The sequence below is a fragment of the Canis lupus genome, chromosome 27 (genome assembly GCF_003254725.2).
Source record: "Canis lupus dingo isolate Sandy chromosome 27, ASM325472v2, whole genome shotgun sequence".
Taxonomy (NCBI): Eukaryota; Metazoa; Chordata; class Mammalia; order Carnivora; family Canidae; genus Canis; species Canis lupus.
Window position 1 is genome coordinate 3,605,771 of NC_064269.1, and position 18,619 is coordinate 3,624,389.

At 50.5% G+C, this 18,619-nt stretch overlaps 1 protein-coding gene across 1 annotated transcript; it reads left to right on the forward strand.

Moving 5' to 3' along the window:
* Window positions 1–327: 327 nt before the first annotated feature.
* LOC112667277 (small cell adhesion glycoprotein) lies at window positions 328–18,525 on the forward strand. The gene is made up of 5 exons (XM_035707566.2): window positions 328–488; window positions 669–1,144; window positions 1,892–1,963; window positions 16,967–17,047; window positions 17,763–18,525. Exons 1-5 carry the CDS (start codon window positions 328–330, stop codon window positions 17,939–17,941), a joined length of 969 nt encoding a protein of 322 aa, XP_035563459.2. The 3' UTR covers window positions 17,942–18,525.
* Window positions 18,526–18,619: the final 94 nt, after the last annotated feature.

Sequence of the window (18,619 nt, forward strand, 5' to 3'; positions counted from 1 at the left end):
CGCTTACTCCGTGCCAGGTAAGGGCCAAGGCTTCAGATGTAGTAACTCCGCCCCCCTCCCCCCCAGGAACTTCACGAGGCAGGTATCGCCCTCGATGGAGAAATGAAACCGAAGTCACTTGTCCGAGATCACACAGCAGCGAGGATTCCAGGGCCCGTGGCTTTAGCCTTACATCCTTAGTCACGGGGCTCATCAATCTGGGAACATTCCGGCCCCCCGAGAAGCGAGTCGGGATGGCCTGGCCCGCTCGCGACCACGTGCCCACCGGGTGCCAGAGCTGTGGCTAGGATAAGCCTTCATTCCAGGGATGAGGGGAGGCTTGGGAGCATGTCAGGGAGCTCGCCCCAAGTCGCACGGCTGACCAAGGGGGGGGGTGTCTCCAAAGGCTGTGAGGCTCTCGTCCTGCACATGCACACGGCCCAGCCTCAGGAGCCTCGGACTGGACGATCGGATCATCTGATCGGAGGGATCCCCCTGTCCTCTGTCCGGTGCCCTCACCCCCCCGCCCTCCGCCCTCCACCCCTGCCCTCCCCCCAAGTCCTTCCCCCTCCCCCCATGTCCTTCCCCCATGCCCTCCCCCTCCCCCACGCCCGGTGCCCTCCCCACGGTGCCCCCTCCCACCCGATGCCCTCCCCCTCCCCCACGTCCTCCCCCCGTGCCCCGCCCAGCTGGCTTGGGCTCCCGCTCCTCACTCCGACCTATTTGCGTAAATGCTATGCAAACGCCCGTGAGTGTCACTTTCCCCACGTGCAGGAAATTCAAATTACGTCGACGGGGGCGAGCGGACGGCTCCGGGCCGCGCATCCCAGCCCACCCCGGCCGGCGGCCCCTCGGGGCGCGGGAGGAGGAGCCGAGGCCGGGCGGACGGAGGCAGCCCTGCGGCCCGGGGCAGCGGAGGCGGCCGGCGGCCCGGGACCTGCAGAGGGCGGCTGCTCCGCGTCTTCCTGTCCCACCCAGCCCGCCGCCCCGCCGCCCCGCCGCCCCGCCGCCCCCTCCGCCTCCGCCTCCGCAGCCAGGCGGCGCGTCCGTGCGCGGCTGCCCCGGCCCGGCCCCGGCGCCCCGCGGCCCCCGCCCGCCCGCCCGGCTCGGAGGACGCGCGGAGAGGAGCGGCCCGGGCCCTTCCGCGGCCGCCGAGCCACCCACGGTGAGCGCCCAGCCCGGGCCCGCGAGCGCACGGCGGCCGAGCCTCCCGTCCCGACGGCCGGCGCCCGGGGCTGCCCGGGAACAGAGTGCGCGGCCGGGGAGCGGGGAGCAGGGGAGCGGGGGAGCGGGGCCGGGGGAGCGGGACGAGAGGGGGAGCGGGGAGCGGGAACCGAGTGCGCGGCCGGGGGAGCGCGGGAGCAGGGGAGCGCGGCCGGGGGAGCGGGGGGCCGGGGCCGACCCCCGGAGCCCCCGCCGCGCCAGCCCCGACGTCCGCGCCGGCCCGGGGGCAGGGGGGGCTCGGCGGCCGGGGGCGGCCCGGGGGGATGCTCGGCGGCCGGGGCCGGGCTGCGGGGTGCCGAGCCCCCACCTCCACGCCCGGGGCCGCGGCCCTGCCCCCACGCGGTGCCCTCCCGGCCGCCGCTGCCCCCTAGTGGCGGGCGGCGCGCAGGCTCCCGGCGGCGGAGCGGGGCAGCGGCGCGCCCCCTGGCCGACCTCGCCCGGGCCCCGAGGCGTCCCTTAGGGGAAGGTGGGGCCGCGCGACGGGCCGGGGCCGCTGGTTCAGGGGCGGCGGAGCTCCCGTCTGCACGTGGCGCCGCACCCGGGGCGAGAGACGCGAGAGAAGCGCTTAGGGCGAGCCCCCCGGGGGAGGGAATCCGGGAAACCCCGGCCCCAAAGGCCCCCCGGGGCCCCAGGGTCGCCGGCGCCGGGAGGGGCCCCCCTCATGCCTGCCGCGTCCGTCCCCCCGCAGGCCCGCCTCTCCGCGGAGGTGCCCGTCGGTTCGCCGCAATGACCAGCCTGCTGAGCACCGCGCCTCCAGGAGGTAGGTGAAGGCTCTTCCCCGAGCGGATGGTGGAGACTCAGCCCGCCCGCACCAGGCCTGCAGGTCCTCGGGGCCTCCGCCCAGATGGGGCGACCTTCCCTCCTCCCTGTGCCCGCCTGGCGCGGGGAAGGGCCCTGGGAGGCCGCGGAGGGCAACCAGAGGGCTGGCCCCCATGGACCTGGGCCAGTTCCTGGTACTGCCCCTTCAAGCTTTGTGACCCGGAGTCGCCGATCTGCCTTCCAGGCTCCAGTTTTCTCATTTGTAAAATGGGGAGATGGTTCCTATCTTATGAGGTTATTCGTGAAGATGAAATGAGACACCCCGTATAAAACACCTAGCCCAGGCTCCCCTACCGAGGAAGCACTCCACACTCCGCATCGTTGGTCAGTATGATTACCGGGTGCCTGTCTGGCAAGGAATTGTGCCTGCTTTTTATTTTTTTATTATTTTATTTTATTTTTGTGCCTGCTTTTTAATTCCACTCCTCTGATGATACACTCCAGCCTCAAAACCCACTGTTTCCCGCAGCTGTGCTCGGGCAGGGATCCACCTCTCACCCCACTGAGAATTCCTGCCTTTTGCCTAGTAACCCAGCTGAGCCAGATAAAGCATCAGGTGGTCACTGGTGGTTTTCATTGTGGTTTTGTGGAGGGTAAGGGAGGAACCGAGCCTTGCTTGGTCTCTACACCTTTGTTTTCACGTACACCGCCTCACCTGGCATTCATCAGGACAGCCATCATCCACTGTGCTGATGTGGAAACAGGTGAGTGGCAACCCCAGGGAAGCGTAAGACGCTGTCCTCTGTGACCGTGATGCACACGATTCAGAACGTCCGTTGTCCCTTGAGAGACGAGAAGTGGGAGAAGCGGATAGAAGTCCAGACTGGTCAGCAAAGGCTTCATGAAGGGGGAGGGGGTGACCTGGGACGGAGCCCTTAGCCCTTATTCTTGAAGAGTAGCCCGGGCCAAGAAGGGTGTGGTGGGCGTTCGAGATCAAGTCAGTGCCATGTGTGAAACCACAGAGACTGAGTTTGTCGTGGAAGGTGTTCTGGAAGAGAAGGCAGGGGATCCCTAGAATAAACCTACCCACGGGGAAAAGAGGTGACGCTTTGGCAGCCGAGAACTTAGGACTTGGGCCAATTCTTTTCTTTCTGTTTATAAATTTGTGGTAAAATATATATAATATACATGTTATCACTTTAACCCAAGTGTTGGTAGTTCGGTGGCGTTGAGTATTGATTAATAATCACATTCCTGTGCGATCATCCTTGCCATCGGTCTGCAGAACTGTGTCATCTTCCCAAACTGAAACTCTGTCGATTAGGCAGTAGCTCCCCCTTCCCCCTCCCTTCAGCTCCTGATAAGCAACATTTTACTCTGTCTCTGTGTACATTTGACTCGGTGCCTCATATAAGTGGAATCATACAGTATTTGTCATTTTGCGTCTGGCTTTTTTCGCTGAACATCTCCAGAGTTCATCCGTGTTGTAGCATCTGTCAGAACGTCCTTTCCTCTTTAAGGCTGGATAATCTCCAACACACATCATCACCTATACATGTCATATGTCATTTTGTCCATTTATGCAGGGGCAGATTGCTTCCGCCGTTTGGCTCTTGTGAATGAGGCTGCTGGGAACACGGGTATACAGATCTCTTCTTGAGTACTTGCTTTGGGGTCGATACCCAGAAGTGGAATTGCTGGATCATGTGGTGATCTGTTTAATTTTTTGAGGAACCGCTACACTGTTTTATGCAGCGGCTGCACCATATTACATTCCCACCAGCAGTGCACAAGGGTTCTGGTTTCTCCACATCCTCGCCAACACCCTTTTCTTTCCTTTTTTTTTTTTTTTTTTTTGATAGTAGCCATCGTAATGCGTGTGAAGTGCCATCTCTTAGGGTTTTGATTTACATTTCCCTAATGATTAGTGATACTGAGCATCTTTTATGTGTCATCTGCTTTCTTCTTCTTGCATATCTCCTTTAGAGACATCTCTTCAAGTCCTTGCCCGTTTTTTAATTGGCTTCTTGTTTTTCATCTTGCTTATTCCTTACCACAACCTCACGAACGGGTTTTATTCTCATTTTACAGAAGGAATAACTGAAGTTCAGGGCAATTAAGAAATTTTTAGAGGTTCAATTCTCCCAAGGTCACGTGGTTAATAAGGGCCAAGACAGGATTTTGTGCCAAGTGTGATTTACTCCAACGCCTGTGTTCTTTCTGTCATGATATACCGCTCTCAGAGTCTCACTGCACCCCACTGGCCCAGGCACATGAAAGGGAAGGAAGGAGAAAGGAAGCAGAATTCTAGGGCAGGTTCCCATGGAAAGGAGAATTGGGGGAGCCGTCCTTTGTTGGGCAGGTCTACAGTAAATAAGTAGGTTGGCAGACTCAGGTGGCAAAGGATCTGATGCCTCAGTGATAAGAGATTTAGCCTGGAAACAAGGGCCACAAAGAAACCAACGGGTAACTGGGTTAACAACAACTCAAAAAAGGGTAAGTAGGCAAAATAGATCTTGAAGTTCATTTGCTTTCATTGGTTAGGATCTGAGTGGAACCTCAAGTCTTGTTGTGGTGCTCCACCCCAGGCCCCCCACCTGAGAGAGGAGGGTCACAGTCCTTCCAAGCCTGAGGAGAGGGAAGGAAGAGAGTAACATTTGTTACTGTTTGGAGAGGGAGACAGGAGAGAAGTGGTGTAGGAACAGGAGGTAGCAGAGCTGGGGCACCTGCGTGGCTCAGTGGTTAAGCGTCAGCCTTCGGCTCAGGGTGTGACCCCGGGATCCCAGAATTGAGTCCCACATCAGGTTCCCTGCATGGAGCCTGCTTCTCCCTCTGCCTGTGTCTCTGCCTCTCTCTGTATCTCTCATGAGTAAATAAATATATATTTTTAATAAATCTTAAAAGAGGTAACAGCTGTAAGCAGGAGCTTAGAGAGATATAAACCATTCACCCTCTTTTTACACTAGGCTTCCCAAACTTAAATTTACTTTATTGTTGTTTATTTTGTCATCAAAAGGCTATTACATGCCCCCTAAAGAATAGCCTTCTGGACCTTTTCTATGTATATGCAGATATATATATGTGTCTGTGTGTGTTTATAGTTTCATTTTAATTTACTTTTTTTAAACATGTAATCATATTACACATTACTGCCCTAGCAATTTGCTTTTTTCATCTAACCGTATATCCTGTGCCAGTAACTGCAGATCCTACCACATTCCTTTTAACAACTGTATAGTGTTTCCGGAATGAATGGCCTGTAATTTATTTAATCATTCCTCTGCTGATGGACATTCAGATATGTGTGTCACTCTTGTAAACAGCACTGTGGTGAACACCCTCTTCATTCTGCAGTAAAACTCAGGGAACCAAACCCAGTGGACATGTAAACAAAATGGTTAGTGGAGGCAGAGCAGAGATACTTCCCGAACCTGGAGAGTTGATAGTGTGTCCGGTAAGAACCCTGGAACGAGGAGATGGATTCCAAGCCCAGCACAGCCAACAGCTGAGTGACCCTGGGCTGGTTGATGCAGTTTACTGAGCTTGTCCATGATAACATCAACCCTGCTTACATCACCACCGTGGAGTGGAGATAAAATATGTTTTGTGAACTATAAATAACAAATATAGATTACAGTTCTTTTTTTTTTTTTTTTTAAGTAGGCTCCACACCCAACATGAGGGTTCAACCCACAATTCTTAGATTAAGAGTCACATGCTCTACTGACTGAGCCAGCCAGGTGCCCCCACAGATTACAGTTCTGACACTTGAAGCCTGAAGATCCTAGGTCACTAGCACCTAGGATACCCAGTGTCCTTTAGTCTGAAACAGCTTTTTGTGGAGTTCAAAAATTTTATTTTTAAAAATTTATTTATTTATTTATTTAGCTTTATTTATTCATGAGAGACGCACAGAGAGAGGCAGAGAGACAGGCAGAGGGAGAAGCAGGGTCCATGCGGGTAGCCCGATGCAGGACTTGATCCCAGGACCCTGGGATCATGCCCCGAGCCAAAGGCAGATGCTCAACTGCTGAGCCACCCAGGCGTCCCTGATTTTTTTTAAAGTAAACATTTTATTTTGGAATAATTTTAGATTTATAGAAAAGCGACAAAAATAGTACAGAGAGTTCCCATATACCCTTCAGGCAGTTTTCCCTAATGTCAGTGTCTTACATGATCATGGCCTATTGTGGAAACCAAGAAATTAACCTTGGTATAATGCTGATAGCTAAACTACAGCTTTCACTGAGATTTCACCTGTTCACAAATTTTATTTGGAAGAGAATGCTGCTAAAACACTTTCAATTTATAAAAAACTGCAAGGGATCCCTGGGTGGCGCAGCGGTTTGGCGCCTGCCTTTGGCCCAGGGCGCGATCCTGGAGACCCGGGATCGAATCCCACGTCGGGCTCCCGGTGCATGGAGTCTACTTCTCCCTTTACCTGTGTCTCTGCCCCTCTCTCTCTCTCTCTCTCTCTCTGTGACTATCATAAATAAATAAATAATAAATAAATAAATAAATAATAAATAAATAAATAAATAAATAAATAAAAATAAAAAACTGCAAATCTAAGGCTGAGAAAGATCCTGAGGGTCAGCTGGTCTACCACCCATTCTGTGCTAAATTTCTCTCTCCAGTATGCCAGGAAGCATTTAACCAGTTTTGCTCTTCTCTGGGAGAGACCTCTCTCTCCCATTAGTTTCCACCAGTGGTCCTCTTGGACAGGCCGTCCATCGGCATATTTGAAGATACCATTCAAGTTCTAGTCTCTCCCTAAGTTTTCTTTCTGGGCTTTCTCTTGCCAGCTTTCCTTATCTGATACAATTTCCAAGCCATTCACTACACTGGCTGTTCACGACAGAATTGTCACTCCCAGACATGGCTCAGCGGTCTAAGAGTGGCACAAAGTAGGGCCGCACTATTGCCTCCATTCTTAGAGACCATATTTATATTAATGGGGCCTAAAGTAACAGCAAGTTTTAAATTTTTTAAGACTATAAAAGAACAGGGATGCCTGGGTGGCTCAGTCAGTTAAGCGTCTGCCTTTGGGTCAGGTCATGATCTCAGGGTCCTGGGATCGAGCCCCACATCAGGCTCCCTGCCCAGTGGGGAGTCTGCTTCTCCCTCTGCCCCTCATGCTTGCTCTTTCTCTCAAATAAATAAAATCTTTAAGGAAAAAAAAAAGATTATAAAAGAAGAGTTGACTCTTGAACAACATGGGGACTTATAGGGGCACTGATGCCCCCACACAGACAAAAATCATGTATAACTCTTGACTTCCCCAGAACTTAACTACTAATAGTCTACTAAAAGCCTTACCAATAATAAATAGTTGATTAACACGTATTTTGCATGGGTGTATGTATTATATACTGTATTCTTGGAATAAAGGAAGCCTGGAGAAAAGAAAATGTTGTTAAGAAAATCATGGGATCCCTGGGTGGCGCAGCGGTTTGGCGCCTGCCTTTGGCCCAGGGCGCGATCCTGGAGACCCAGGATCGAATCCCACGTCAGGCTCCCGGTGTATGGAGCCTGCTTCTCCCTCTGCCTGTGTCTCTGCCTCTCTCTCTCGCTCTCTGTGTGACTATCATAAATAAATAAAAATTAAAAAAAAATAAAATAAAATAAACCTCACCTTTAAAAAAAAATTTAAGAAAAAAAAAAAAAAAAAGAAAATCATAAGAGGGGCTGCCTGGGTGGCTCAGTCCGTTAAATGTCTGCCTTGCTCAAGTCATGATCCCAAAGGTCCCAGGATTGAGCCCCTTGATGGGCTCCTGCTCAGCAGGGAGTCTGCTGCTCCCTCTCCCCTCCCCTCTGCTCATGATCTCTCTCTCTTTTTTAAAGATTTTATTTATTTATTCATGAGAGACACAGAGGCAGAGGGAGAGGCAGGCTCCACACAGGATGCCTGATGCGGGGCCTCGATCCCAGGACCCCGGGATCAGGACCTGAGTCAAAGGCAGACACTCAACCACTGAGCCACCCAGGCGTCCCTCTCTCTCTCATAGAAAGAAAGAAGGAAGGAAAAAAATCCTAAGTGAACATGCATTTACAATACTGTACTGTATTGATGGGGGGGCATCCACATTTTAAGTGGACCCATGCAGTTCAAACCCATGTTGTTCAAGGGTCAACTGTATTCATCATCGTAAGAGATTTGGAAGATAAAGGAAAGCATATAGAAGGGAAAAAAAGCCATCAAAATTCTACAACCTAGCTCTCTCGTTGCCATTTGAGGGTATATCCTTCCGGGACCCGTTGCTTTCTGGCGATCTCACTGTGTTTTATATCTGCTGCTGCCAAGCCGCGGCATCCCCCATTCTTTTCTTTGTCAGCAGTTGAACAAGACGGAAGACTCTGTCAAATTCTCATCTTGTTCAGTTTGGCCCATTTCCCCGGTCGTTTGAAATCTGTATATCTGTTTGTTAGTTGCCCCTCGTTTGGAGACTTGCACAAATTATCAAGCCTTTCCTGGGCCCTCAGGAGTCTGTGTTTACCCAAAGGGCACTAAAGCACTTCTACACAAAGCTCCAGTGGAAGGCGCCCATAAAGTGGATCATCCAAAGACCTTGCCAAGAACTGAATATGCAATATATCAGAAAAGTCTAGCAAAAAAGCCAGAATTACTACCATAAGGGAAAAATGATACTGAACTTTCTTTTTTTCTTTTTTAAGATTTTATTTATTTATTCATGAGAGACACAGAGAGAGATAGAGAGGCAGAGACATAGGCAGAGGAAGAAGCAGGCTCCACGCAGAGAACCTGACGTGGGACTTGATCCTGGGACTCCAGGATCATGCCCTGAGCTGAAGGCAGACGCTTAACCACTGAGCCGCCCAGGTGTCCCTTTCTTTTTTTTTTTTTTTTAAAGCATAGTTTTTTTTTGTTTGTTTGTTTGTTTGTTTTTTAAGAGAAGCCATTTTTTTAAATATTTTTATTTAGTTATTCATGAGAGACACAGAGCGAGAGAGAAAGGGGGGGGTGGGCAGAAGAAGAAGCAGGCTCCATGCAGGGAGCCTGATGTGGGACTTGATCCCGGGTCTCTAGGATCACGCCCCGGGCCAAAGGCAGGCCCTAAACAGCTGAGCCACCCAGGGATCCCCGATACTGAACTTTCTTATACCTGTCTTATGATGTAATATTTTTATTTTGAGTTACAGAAAGACCTTAAATTTGGCCCTGGCTTGCTTTGACTTAATAGTATCAATTCAAAAAGAACTAAGGTCAAATCCCAGAGGAAGAACCAGTGGTTAGACTCGCAGCACTTCTTTCCCTGATGGTCGGTTACTACTCCCCCGAGTCCTTACAGCCAGGCTGTATTACTCCATAAGATATTATAAACAGTCTTTTTTAAAAAAAATTTACGGATTGATTTTGGAGAGAGAGAGAGAGAGAGAACAAACAAGCTGGGGAAGGGGCAAAGGGAAAGGAAGAGACGCAGATTCCCCGCTGAGCAGGGCACCCACCCCCAGGGGCTCCATCCCAGGACCCTGGGATCGTGCCCTGAAACCAAGAGTCTGTTGCTCGAGCGACCGAGCCCCCCGGGCGCCCCTATTATAAACAGTCTCATCCGTGTTCTGTGATATGACACTGTTTGCTCCTGCAGCACCTTCGGCTCTCCTTAAACTCCGACTCCCATCCTCACTCCGCACTGATGACCTTGCTTCTGTTTTCTTGAGCGAGTTAAAGTTCTCGGAAAGAGCCGCCGAAGGCTCCCGCCGCCCGCCTGTGCCCGGGCCCTCCGCCTGCAGCCAGCCCCTCGGTCGTGCGCTGGATCCCGTCCCTTCAAGGACGGGTCGCAGCCGTCCCCTCCCTCATGTGTCACCAGCTGTTCCCTCTCATCCGAGTTATTCCTATCTGTACATAAACATGCTGTCATTTCTCCCATCCTTGAAAAAACAAACAAAAAACTTGAGCTCCCTTCCCCCTCCAACTACAGCCCCATTTCTCTGCTCACAGTTACAGGGAAAAAAAGAGTTTATCTACATTCTACCTCCAGTTCCTCTACTTCCCCCCCTTTTTTTTTTCTCTCGAATCCCCTGCCAACCAGGGTCTTCTACGCAGCTCGTCACCAGAGCTTCTGTCGTCAGGTCACACACGAGTCCTGCGTGGCAAAGCCCCACAGTCCTCATACTCGACCTGTTCAGCTGCTACTACTTGGTCTCCTTTGCTCTTTCCTTTCTGGGCCCCGCCCTTGGGCCTCTACTGTACTTACTCCCTTGGTGATCTCGCCCATTCTCGTGGGCTGCAATATGCTGACTTTTCTTTTTTTTAAGATTTTATTTATTTATTCATGAGACACAGAGAGTGAGAGAGGCAGAGACACAGGCAGAGGGAGAAGCAGGATCCATGCAGGGAGCCCGACGCAGGACTCGATCCCTGGGCTGAAGATGGCACTAAACTGCTGAGCCCCCCGGGCTGCCCAGTATGCTGACTTTTTAAATCCCCAGTCCAGTCCTCTTCCCGAAATTCCGGTCTTAACACCTGCTCTTGGGTGTCTGATAAGCAGTCATGTGCCAGATGGAACCCAGATCTGCCCTTCCACATCTGTGCCTGCTGCAGGCTTCCCATCTCGGGGACACCATGCCTACCTTCCCTCCAGCCCAAAACCTTGGTGTCATCCTTGACTCCACCCTGTATCCTGTGAGTCTTAGTGTCAGAATGTACCCAGAATCCTCCCACTTTCTCTCTGGGCTGCTGCTACCCTCAGTCAATGCTTTTAAGCCAGGAGGAAAAGGTTTGCCCTTATGTGGGATACAACCTGCTTCTGCTCCTGTCTCCACATTCCCACAGCCCACCGGTTGTCCATACGGCAGTCAAAGGGATCCTTTAAGGGGCACCTGGGTGCCACAGTGGGCTAAGCGTCTGCCTTCAGCTCAGGGTCCTGGGATTGAGCCCCACATCGGGTTCCCTGTGCATCAGGGAGCCTGCTTCTCCCTCTCCTTCTGTCTCTGCCCCCAATTCTGCTCTTGCTCTGTCTCCCTCAAGTAAATAAAAAAAATGTTCTTAAAAAGAGACCCTTTAAAATCAGCTTCTGTTTCAGTTACCTTAATAAACCACCTCAACAACCAGTGGCTTATAACAATAGCAACTTATTATTCTTATACAATTCTGTGATTTGGCTGGTTTCCCCTGTGCCTGCTCACACAGCTGCAATTCTCTGGAAGGTCCATGGGGCTGGAAGATCCGAGACAGACTCCCTCCCATGTCTCACAACTGGTATTGGCTGTCAGCTGAGCCTCAGGTGCCTCTGTTTTCCTCGGTGGGGCCTCTTGTCCTCCAGTGGGCTACACTGGGCTTCCTCACAACATGGTGGTCTCAGTGTTTCAAAGGTGTGGTCTTTGGAATTTCAGGCCCTAACCTACACCCCCTAAGTCATTTTAACAAGGTCCTTAGAGGATTCTTATGTACAACAGAGGTTGAGAAGCACTGCTTTTTTTTTTTTTTTTTTTAAGATTTTATTTATTTATTCATGAGAGACACAGAGAGAGGCAGAGACACAGGTGTAGGGAGAAGCAGACTCCCTGCAGGGAACCTGATGCAGGACTCGATCCCAGGATCCCTGGGTCATGCCCTGAGCCACCCAGGTGCCCCAAGAAGCAGTACTTTAAAATAAAAATCCATGGGACGCCTGGGCGGCTCAGCGGTTGAGTGTCTGCCTTCGGCTCAGCACGTGATCCTGGAGTCCCCGGATCGAGTCCCACATTGGGCTCCCTGCACGGAGCCTGCTTCTCCCTCTGCCTGTGTCTCTGCCTCTCTCTCGCTGTGTCTCTTATGAATAAATAAATAAAATCTTAAATAAAATAAAAATCCAGTCTCTGCCCCAAAACCCCATTTCAGTCACCAAAAGAGCCGAAGCCCTTCCATGGCTTACAACACCCAACCTCCATTTCATCTCCTCTTGTTCCCTTGCTCTATTCAGTGACCTCTGTGCTGTGCCTTAAGCATGCCAAGCGTGCAACAGCCCCAGTGCCTTTCAGTATTGTTCAGTATTTCAGTATTATTCGGTATCAGGAAGACTTCCTGACCACCCCTGTCCACGTGCCAACCCCCTACCCCTTCCTGCTCTTTTTTTCTACATAGCACTAATCCACATCTAATATATGTATCTTGGGGGATCCCTGGGTGGCTTGGCGGTTTGGCGCCTGCCTTTGGCCCAGGGTGTGATCCTGGAGTCCCGGGATCAAGTCCCACGTCAGGCTCCCGGTATGGAGTCTGCTTCTCCCTTCTCCTGTGTCTCTGCCCCCCCCCCCCTCTATCATAAATAAATAAATCTTTAAAAAATAATAAAAATAGTAAATGTATCTTTTACGTACTTATTTATTGTCCATCTTACCTTCCCAGAATGTAAACTGTATGAAGAAAAAGGTATATAGTAAATTCATACGTAACATAAAATTGACAATATTGAAGTATACAGTCCTGTGGCATGAAGTCCATTCACACTGTTGTGCAGCCATCACCACCATCCATCTTCAGCACTCTTTCATCTTCCCAAACTGCACTCTGTACCCATTAAACAACAGCTCCCATCCCAGGGCCTCTGGCTGGCCCAGTCGGTAGAGCATGCAACTCTTGATCTTGGGGTTGTAAGTTCAAGCCCCGCGTTGGGTGGAGAGATTACTTAAAAATAAAACCTTAAAAAAAAAAAAGTAGTAACTGCCCATCCCTTCTGTGCCCATTTCCATTCTGCTTCCTGTCCCTGTGGCTCTGACTATTCTAGGAACCTCATGTAAGTGGAATCCACTTTGTAGCATATGTCAGAACTTCCTTTGTTATATTATTCAGCCTTAAAAACAAAGGAAATTCTGACACATGCTACAAAATGGATGAGCCTTTATTCCTGAGGTGTGTGCTTCCTCTTTTTAGAAGTAGATTCCAGAGAGCCTTTGCTTCCAACAGAGACCATTTTCATCAGAAGTAAAAATCTGATGTGTGATTTTATTTATTTATTCTTCATTAATCCATTGGTTTCATATAGAGGTAAATTTATTTGTACCTCCTTCATTTGTATTTAACTGCTTCACCAGATGGCTTAATGTAAGCAGAAACCAGCCAGCCAATAACTGTATCCAAGGAAGGCACTTCTATTGACTTGTATGTTTTTTTCTTTTTCTTTTTTTTTTTAGATTTTTTTTTTTTTAAGATTTTATTTATTCATGAGCACAGAGAGAGAGACCGAGACAGAGGCAGAGGGAGAAGCAGGTTCCATGCAGGGAGCCCGACCTGGGCCTCGATCCCAGGTCTCCAGGATCAGGCCCTGGACTAAATTGCTGAGCCACCCGGGCTGCCCTTTTTAGATCTTTTTAAAAATACTCTATGTATTTATTTGAGAGAGAGAATGATATAGAAAAAAGCATGAGTGGGAGCAGGAATGGGGCCGGGGGTGGGTGAATTGAGGGGATAGAGGAGGTGAGGGTATGGGGCAGAGGGAGAGGGAGAAGCAGGCTCTCCGCTGAGCAGGGAACCCAATGTGGGCCTCGATCCTAGGACCCCAGGATCATGACCTGAGCCAAAGGCAGATGCTTAACCGACTGAGTCACCAGGTGCCTTGAATTGTATGTCTCTGAAGGTCTTTCTGTGTTTCTGTATCTAGTTGTAGCAAGGTGGTCTGTGAAGCATCACGGCTTCCACATTACGCTGGCATCGCTCCCCACCTACCAGGGACCCTTGAGCCAGTTCGCATTAAGGACGCACTTTTTGTGGCGCAACAGTGTGTAGTTGATTGTGGTTGGCTGGTGTTTCTTCCACCTTTACCCCTATTTTTTAAACCCTCGAGCTTTCTGGAAAGCTTGTGGTGCTGCCCATGGTCATATTTAATGATCCTTGTTCCCTACTGGAAAAAAATAAATAAATAAAAGGACCATAATAGGAAGGGTTAGTATAAATACCTTGCTTGGGCTTTGGAGCCGGTAGCCATGGATTCAGATCTTGGCTCCATGCACTGTTCCTTCATGTGTGATATGAGCCATGTCACTTAACTCTCCCAGGGCCTGGCGGTCCACATTAGCAAATAAAAGCATCCACTTTGAAGTGATTGACGCTGTAAGGGTTAATGAGTGTGTATATAAAGCACCCAGGGCCAAGCAGGGACTTGGTAACTGGCAGCTGTTATAATTAGGATCATTTGGGGCACCTGGGTGGCTCAGAGGTCGAGTGTCTGCCTTCAGCTCAGGTCGTGATCCTGGGGTCCTGGGATCGAGTCCCACATCGGGCTCCCTGCGTGGAGCCCTGCTTCTACCTCTGCCTGTGTCTCTGCCTCTCTCTCTGCGTCTCTCATGAATAAATAAATAAATAAAATCTTTTAAAAAAGAAGAATAATAATTGGGATCATTTGCAGAATTTCCCAACTAGCAATCACCTCCCACCTCTGGGAGTCGCATGTATCTATCCTCTGAACCCTCACTGAGCTTGAGCTCCATGGTCCAGTCCCTCGTGGGCCTCATCGCTGCCACACTCTCAGCACCTCGGACTGTGCCTCCGGCAGACACGTGGTAGGAGCAAAGGAAATTGCTGTTGATTGATTGAACTTAATCTCCTTAATCCTCACACTTAGGCTTCTGCACTGAAACGATTTTTCTCAGCGCTTCGCATATCTTAAGTTTTCTAATGTTTAAGACAAAACGAAGAGCATCTGCACAGAATTCTAGAGCCATGGTGGCAAGAGGGAGTGCAGGCCCCTGGGAGTCCGAGGCAGCACAGCGTAACCTCGGAAGTGACAGCCGGTCACTTTTGCTGTGCTCTGTTCCTTAGAAGCAAGTGCCTGGGTGCAGGCCCCACGGAGGTGGGGGGGCTCCCCGGGGCGGGGTGCTCCCCGGTGTAAACACCAGCTGCAGGAACCATCCAGAACCACTTCCCAAGCTGCCTGCCACTCAAGAAACTGAAGCTCCGAGAGGTTTGGTAACTTCCTTAAGGGCCTAGGCGCTTCCTGGGCGACCTTCCACCCCAGCAGCTTCGACAGCGTCCCTGTGTGGTTGCTTCCTGCTGGGGTTCAGGCTTGGGCTGGGAGGACCGCGGAGGGGGTGCCCCAGGCGGCCGGCGCCTGCCCAGGCCTCCTCTCGGCCGTGTAAAGACACGCCCCATACCACTGGCCCCTTCTTTGCTCCCGGGCCGCAGGCCCCAGGCCCACCGCTGCCCACCTCGTGTCACCTGCCCAGGCGGGAGCCGGCCGGCGGCAGGCATCAGACAGGAGTCCTGCTCGGGCCCTGAGCTCCGGCCGCGCCGACTCCTGTCCCGGGGCGTGGACCCAGGCTCTGCGCTCGGCCTCGAGTGTGCCCTGCCCCTTGTCCCTTCTACCCTGTCGACTCCTAGCCCTGCTTCCGCTCCCAGCTGCAGTCCCACCCCCCGGGAGACTCGATCAAGGCCCTCTGTCCCATGCCCTCCTGCAGGCCTCATATTGCCTCGGTCTCCCCTGTCGCTGTCGTTAGCCGGGGCGTGGTGGAGGGTCGCTCCACGAGGGCGGGCCTTGGCCGACCATCATGTCCCCAGCGCGCCTAGCCCAGTGCCTGTCAGTGAGTGCTGCTATTATTATTTATTGAACGAATATTGAATAAGGCCTCCTGCGGGCGATTCCGGTCGGCCAGCCGGTTTTCCCCAGGATACCTTGTCCCGCAGTAACCTTAACCCGGAGCCTTTTCAAATCCCTACACTACGATGCTAACTAGGAACACAACTAAAGGACTCCCTGAACACCCACGTAAATTCTTTTAAAAGGGACTTCTGGAGACCAGTAGTTCTGAGTGTTCCGACCCTGGGTAGTGACTTCAGGGGTGGGACTTTCAGGCTGTAAAGGATGGATAGACCAATAGCAGAAGAAGGTATGAGATATATTTTAGAGTAGGAGAAGCCTTGTTCAGAACCTTTCAAATACAGGGCCTACTCTGAAGTAGTGTAGGAAAGGGTGTTAATAAGGGAGAAACATTATTTTATTATTTAAAAATAATTTTGGGGCCTTTGGCTCAGGGCGTGATCCCGGGGTCCGGGATTGAGTCCCACATTGGGATCCTGCATGGAGCCTGCTTCTCCCTCTGGCTGTGTCTCTGCTTCTCTCTCTCTCTCTCTCTCTCTCTCTCTCTCTCTCTGCTTCGCATGAATAAGTAAATAAAATCTTTAATAATGTTGGGGCAACTGGCCGGCTCAGTCAGCAGAATACGTGACTCTTGATCTCAAGGTCCTGAGTTTGAGACTCATGTTGGGCATGGAGCCTATTTTTATAACTACAATTTAAAAAAAAACTAAGTAAAAATAATGTTTACAAAGAGTTTTGTAAGAACATTAAAGAAATGCATGTGCCCATATAATGTAAGTATGTACATATGTGTGTGTGTGTGTGTGTATATGTATATATATATATATGCTCATTATTTTATCTTTTTTTAAAATTTTGTTTATTTATTCATGAGAGACAGAGAGGCAGAGACACAGGCGGAGGGAGAAGCAGGCTCCATGCGGGAAGCCTGATGTGGGACTCGATCCTGAGACTCCAGGATCACGTCCTGGGCCGAAGGCAGACGCTAAACCTAAACCGCTCAGCCACCCAGGGATCCCTCATTATTTGATCTTATCTATGTAAAAGTATATATTTGTAATAATAGTTTACTCTTATTGAGTATCTGTACAACTACCCTATAGAGTAGATACTGTTATCTCTATTTTGCAGATGAAGAAGCCAACGCGCAGAGGGGTTAGGATAGTTTTCTGAAGGTAACACAGCCAGTAAAGGACAGAGCTCAGATTCGAACCTCAGCAGCTAGGCTCCAGAGCCCATACTCTTAACCACTGTATCAGGCAGAGAGAAACCCCATCAAAATGCTCAATGTCTTGGGATGGTAGTTTATTTTCTATTCTGTTCTCCAGGTTTTTCTATATGGATTTACTATAGGAGTTGAACGATGAATTTTTTATTAGGAAAGTGGTAGGGTGGTGAAGTTTGAAGGACAAGTGTATGTTTTAGAACAAAGGAATTCACCCCATTTCCTTTTTTCACTTTTCTAAATTTTCCAGAGGACCCGATGACTACCCCAATTCTGCAGGCCACTGAAGCCTTGTCCCCAGAAGCTGAGGCCAGCACAGCCCTCATTGCAGGTAACAAAGGCCCAGAGCCAAATCCAAGAGACTTTTTGAGTGAATTCAAGGGCCATCTCGCTCCGTTGACTGGGAACCCGGTGTGGTGATTGAGGACTTTCCCTGTGCAGGAAAGCACCGCAAATTGGAGACCAAATCCATTAATAGGCTCGTTTTGGCATGTAGGTTATCTTACACACACACACAGACACAGCTATAAAAGACTCTTAGAGGCTTCACGCCAGAGACACTGCCAGTAAACGTGGGAAGTGGCCACAAATAGATGTAAGTGTGTACAGGCACTACACTCCAGTATGTGGGTAGGGATGAGGATATGTGTGGTTTGTCAAGTGGGGGAGGATGAGGAGGGGAGGGATCAGAGAAATCCCTACAGGAGGCTGTGGATTTTAAAATGCCTTCCTGTTGGAACAAGCTATTTCCTCCCCGCCCCCCTTCCTGTTTCTATCAGAATCCTCACGAACTGGTTGAGAGGGAATTGTCCTGTTAGAAATCAAAAGCCGTGTGTCCTTAGCTTAAGCACTAGGATACTCCAGATAATCATGCACCATGGAAGTTGGACACGTGGGGGAATGTGGATTTGGAAGTGGATGCTGCTTAACCAGAACAGGAGGATGCTTATACAAAGTGAGGGGATCCTTGAATTCAGGGGGCCCCGTGAATTACTGAGACGTCCTCAATCCTGAAACATCTCTGCATTTTCCCTCTCCTTTCCAAGTGGTTATCACCGTGGTCTTCCTCACCCTGCTCTCAGTCGTGATCTTGATCTTCTTTTACCTGTACAAGAACAAAGGCAGCTACGTCACCTACGAACCTGCAGAAGGCGAGCCCAGCGCCATCCTCCAAATGGAGAGTGACTCAGCCAAGGGCAGGGACAAGGAGGAGTATTTCATCTGATGATTCTCGGGCCCCCGAGGAGCTCATTCAGGCTCCAGTGCTAACACACTATTTATTAGGTGAAAGTTTTATCTCAAGCCAGTGAGAAGCATCGACTGATGCGAGCAAACCTGAGCTCCTTCTAGGACACAGGCCCAAATGCCAACATGACTGATGCCAGGGACCCAGGGAAAGCTATTTATGGGGTCTCTAACCAGGCCTTTGTAGTATAGCTGGTTTCTGCGGCTGCCCAATGAGGTGGAGCGACACCAGGCCACCATGAGTTATGTGCCGGTCATCTTCAGTTTTCAAGGTCGAAGGGAAGGAGAGTTAGGCCCACTGGCTGCTTCTCTGTCCCCTGCCTGGTCAACTAGTGACAGCCTGAGCAGAAATAGTGTGTGAAGTTCTTCCCAGGTGCTGGATACCATGGTAAAAGGCCAAGTGGGGGGGGGGGGGGGGGGGGCGGGGGGGCAGGAGACTAAAGACCCCACCCCGATGAATGTGCTGTATCTCATCTGAGCCCTTCCTTTCCATTATTCCCCAACCACCATATACTGATGCTATTTTTATCACAATTAAAAATGTTCATTGGTAAAGAAATCTGATTCTCATGTGCAAAAAGTACCTTTATATTTTGACGTATCCATGCTTAAACTTTTAAACTTTTTGGACATTTTCTTTTGCTTATTTAACTGCTTG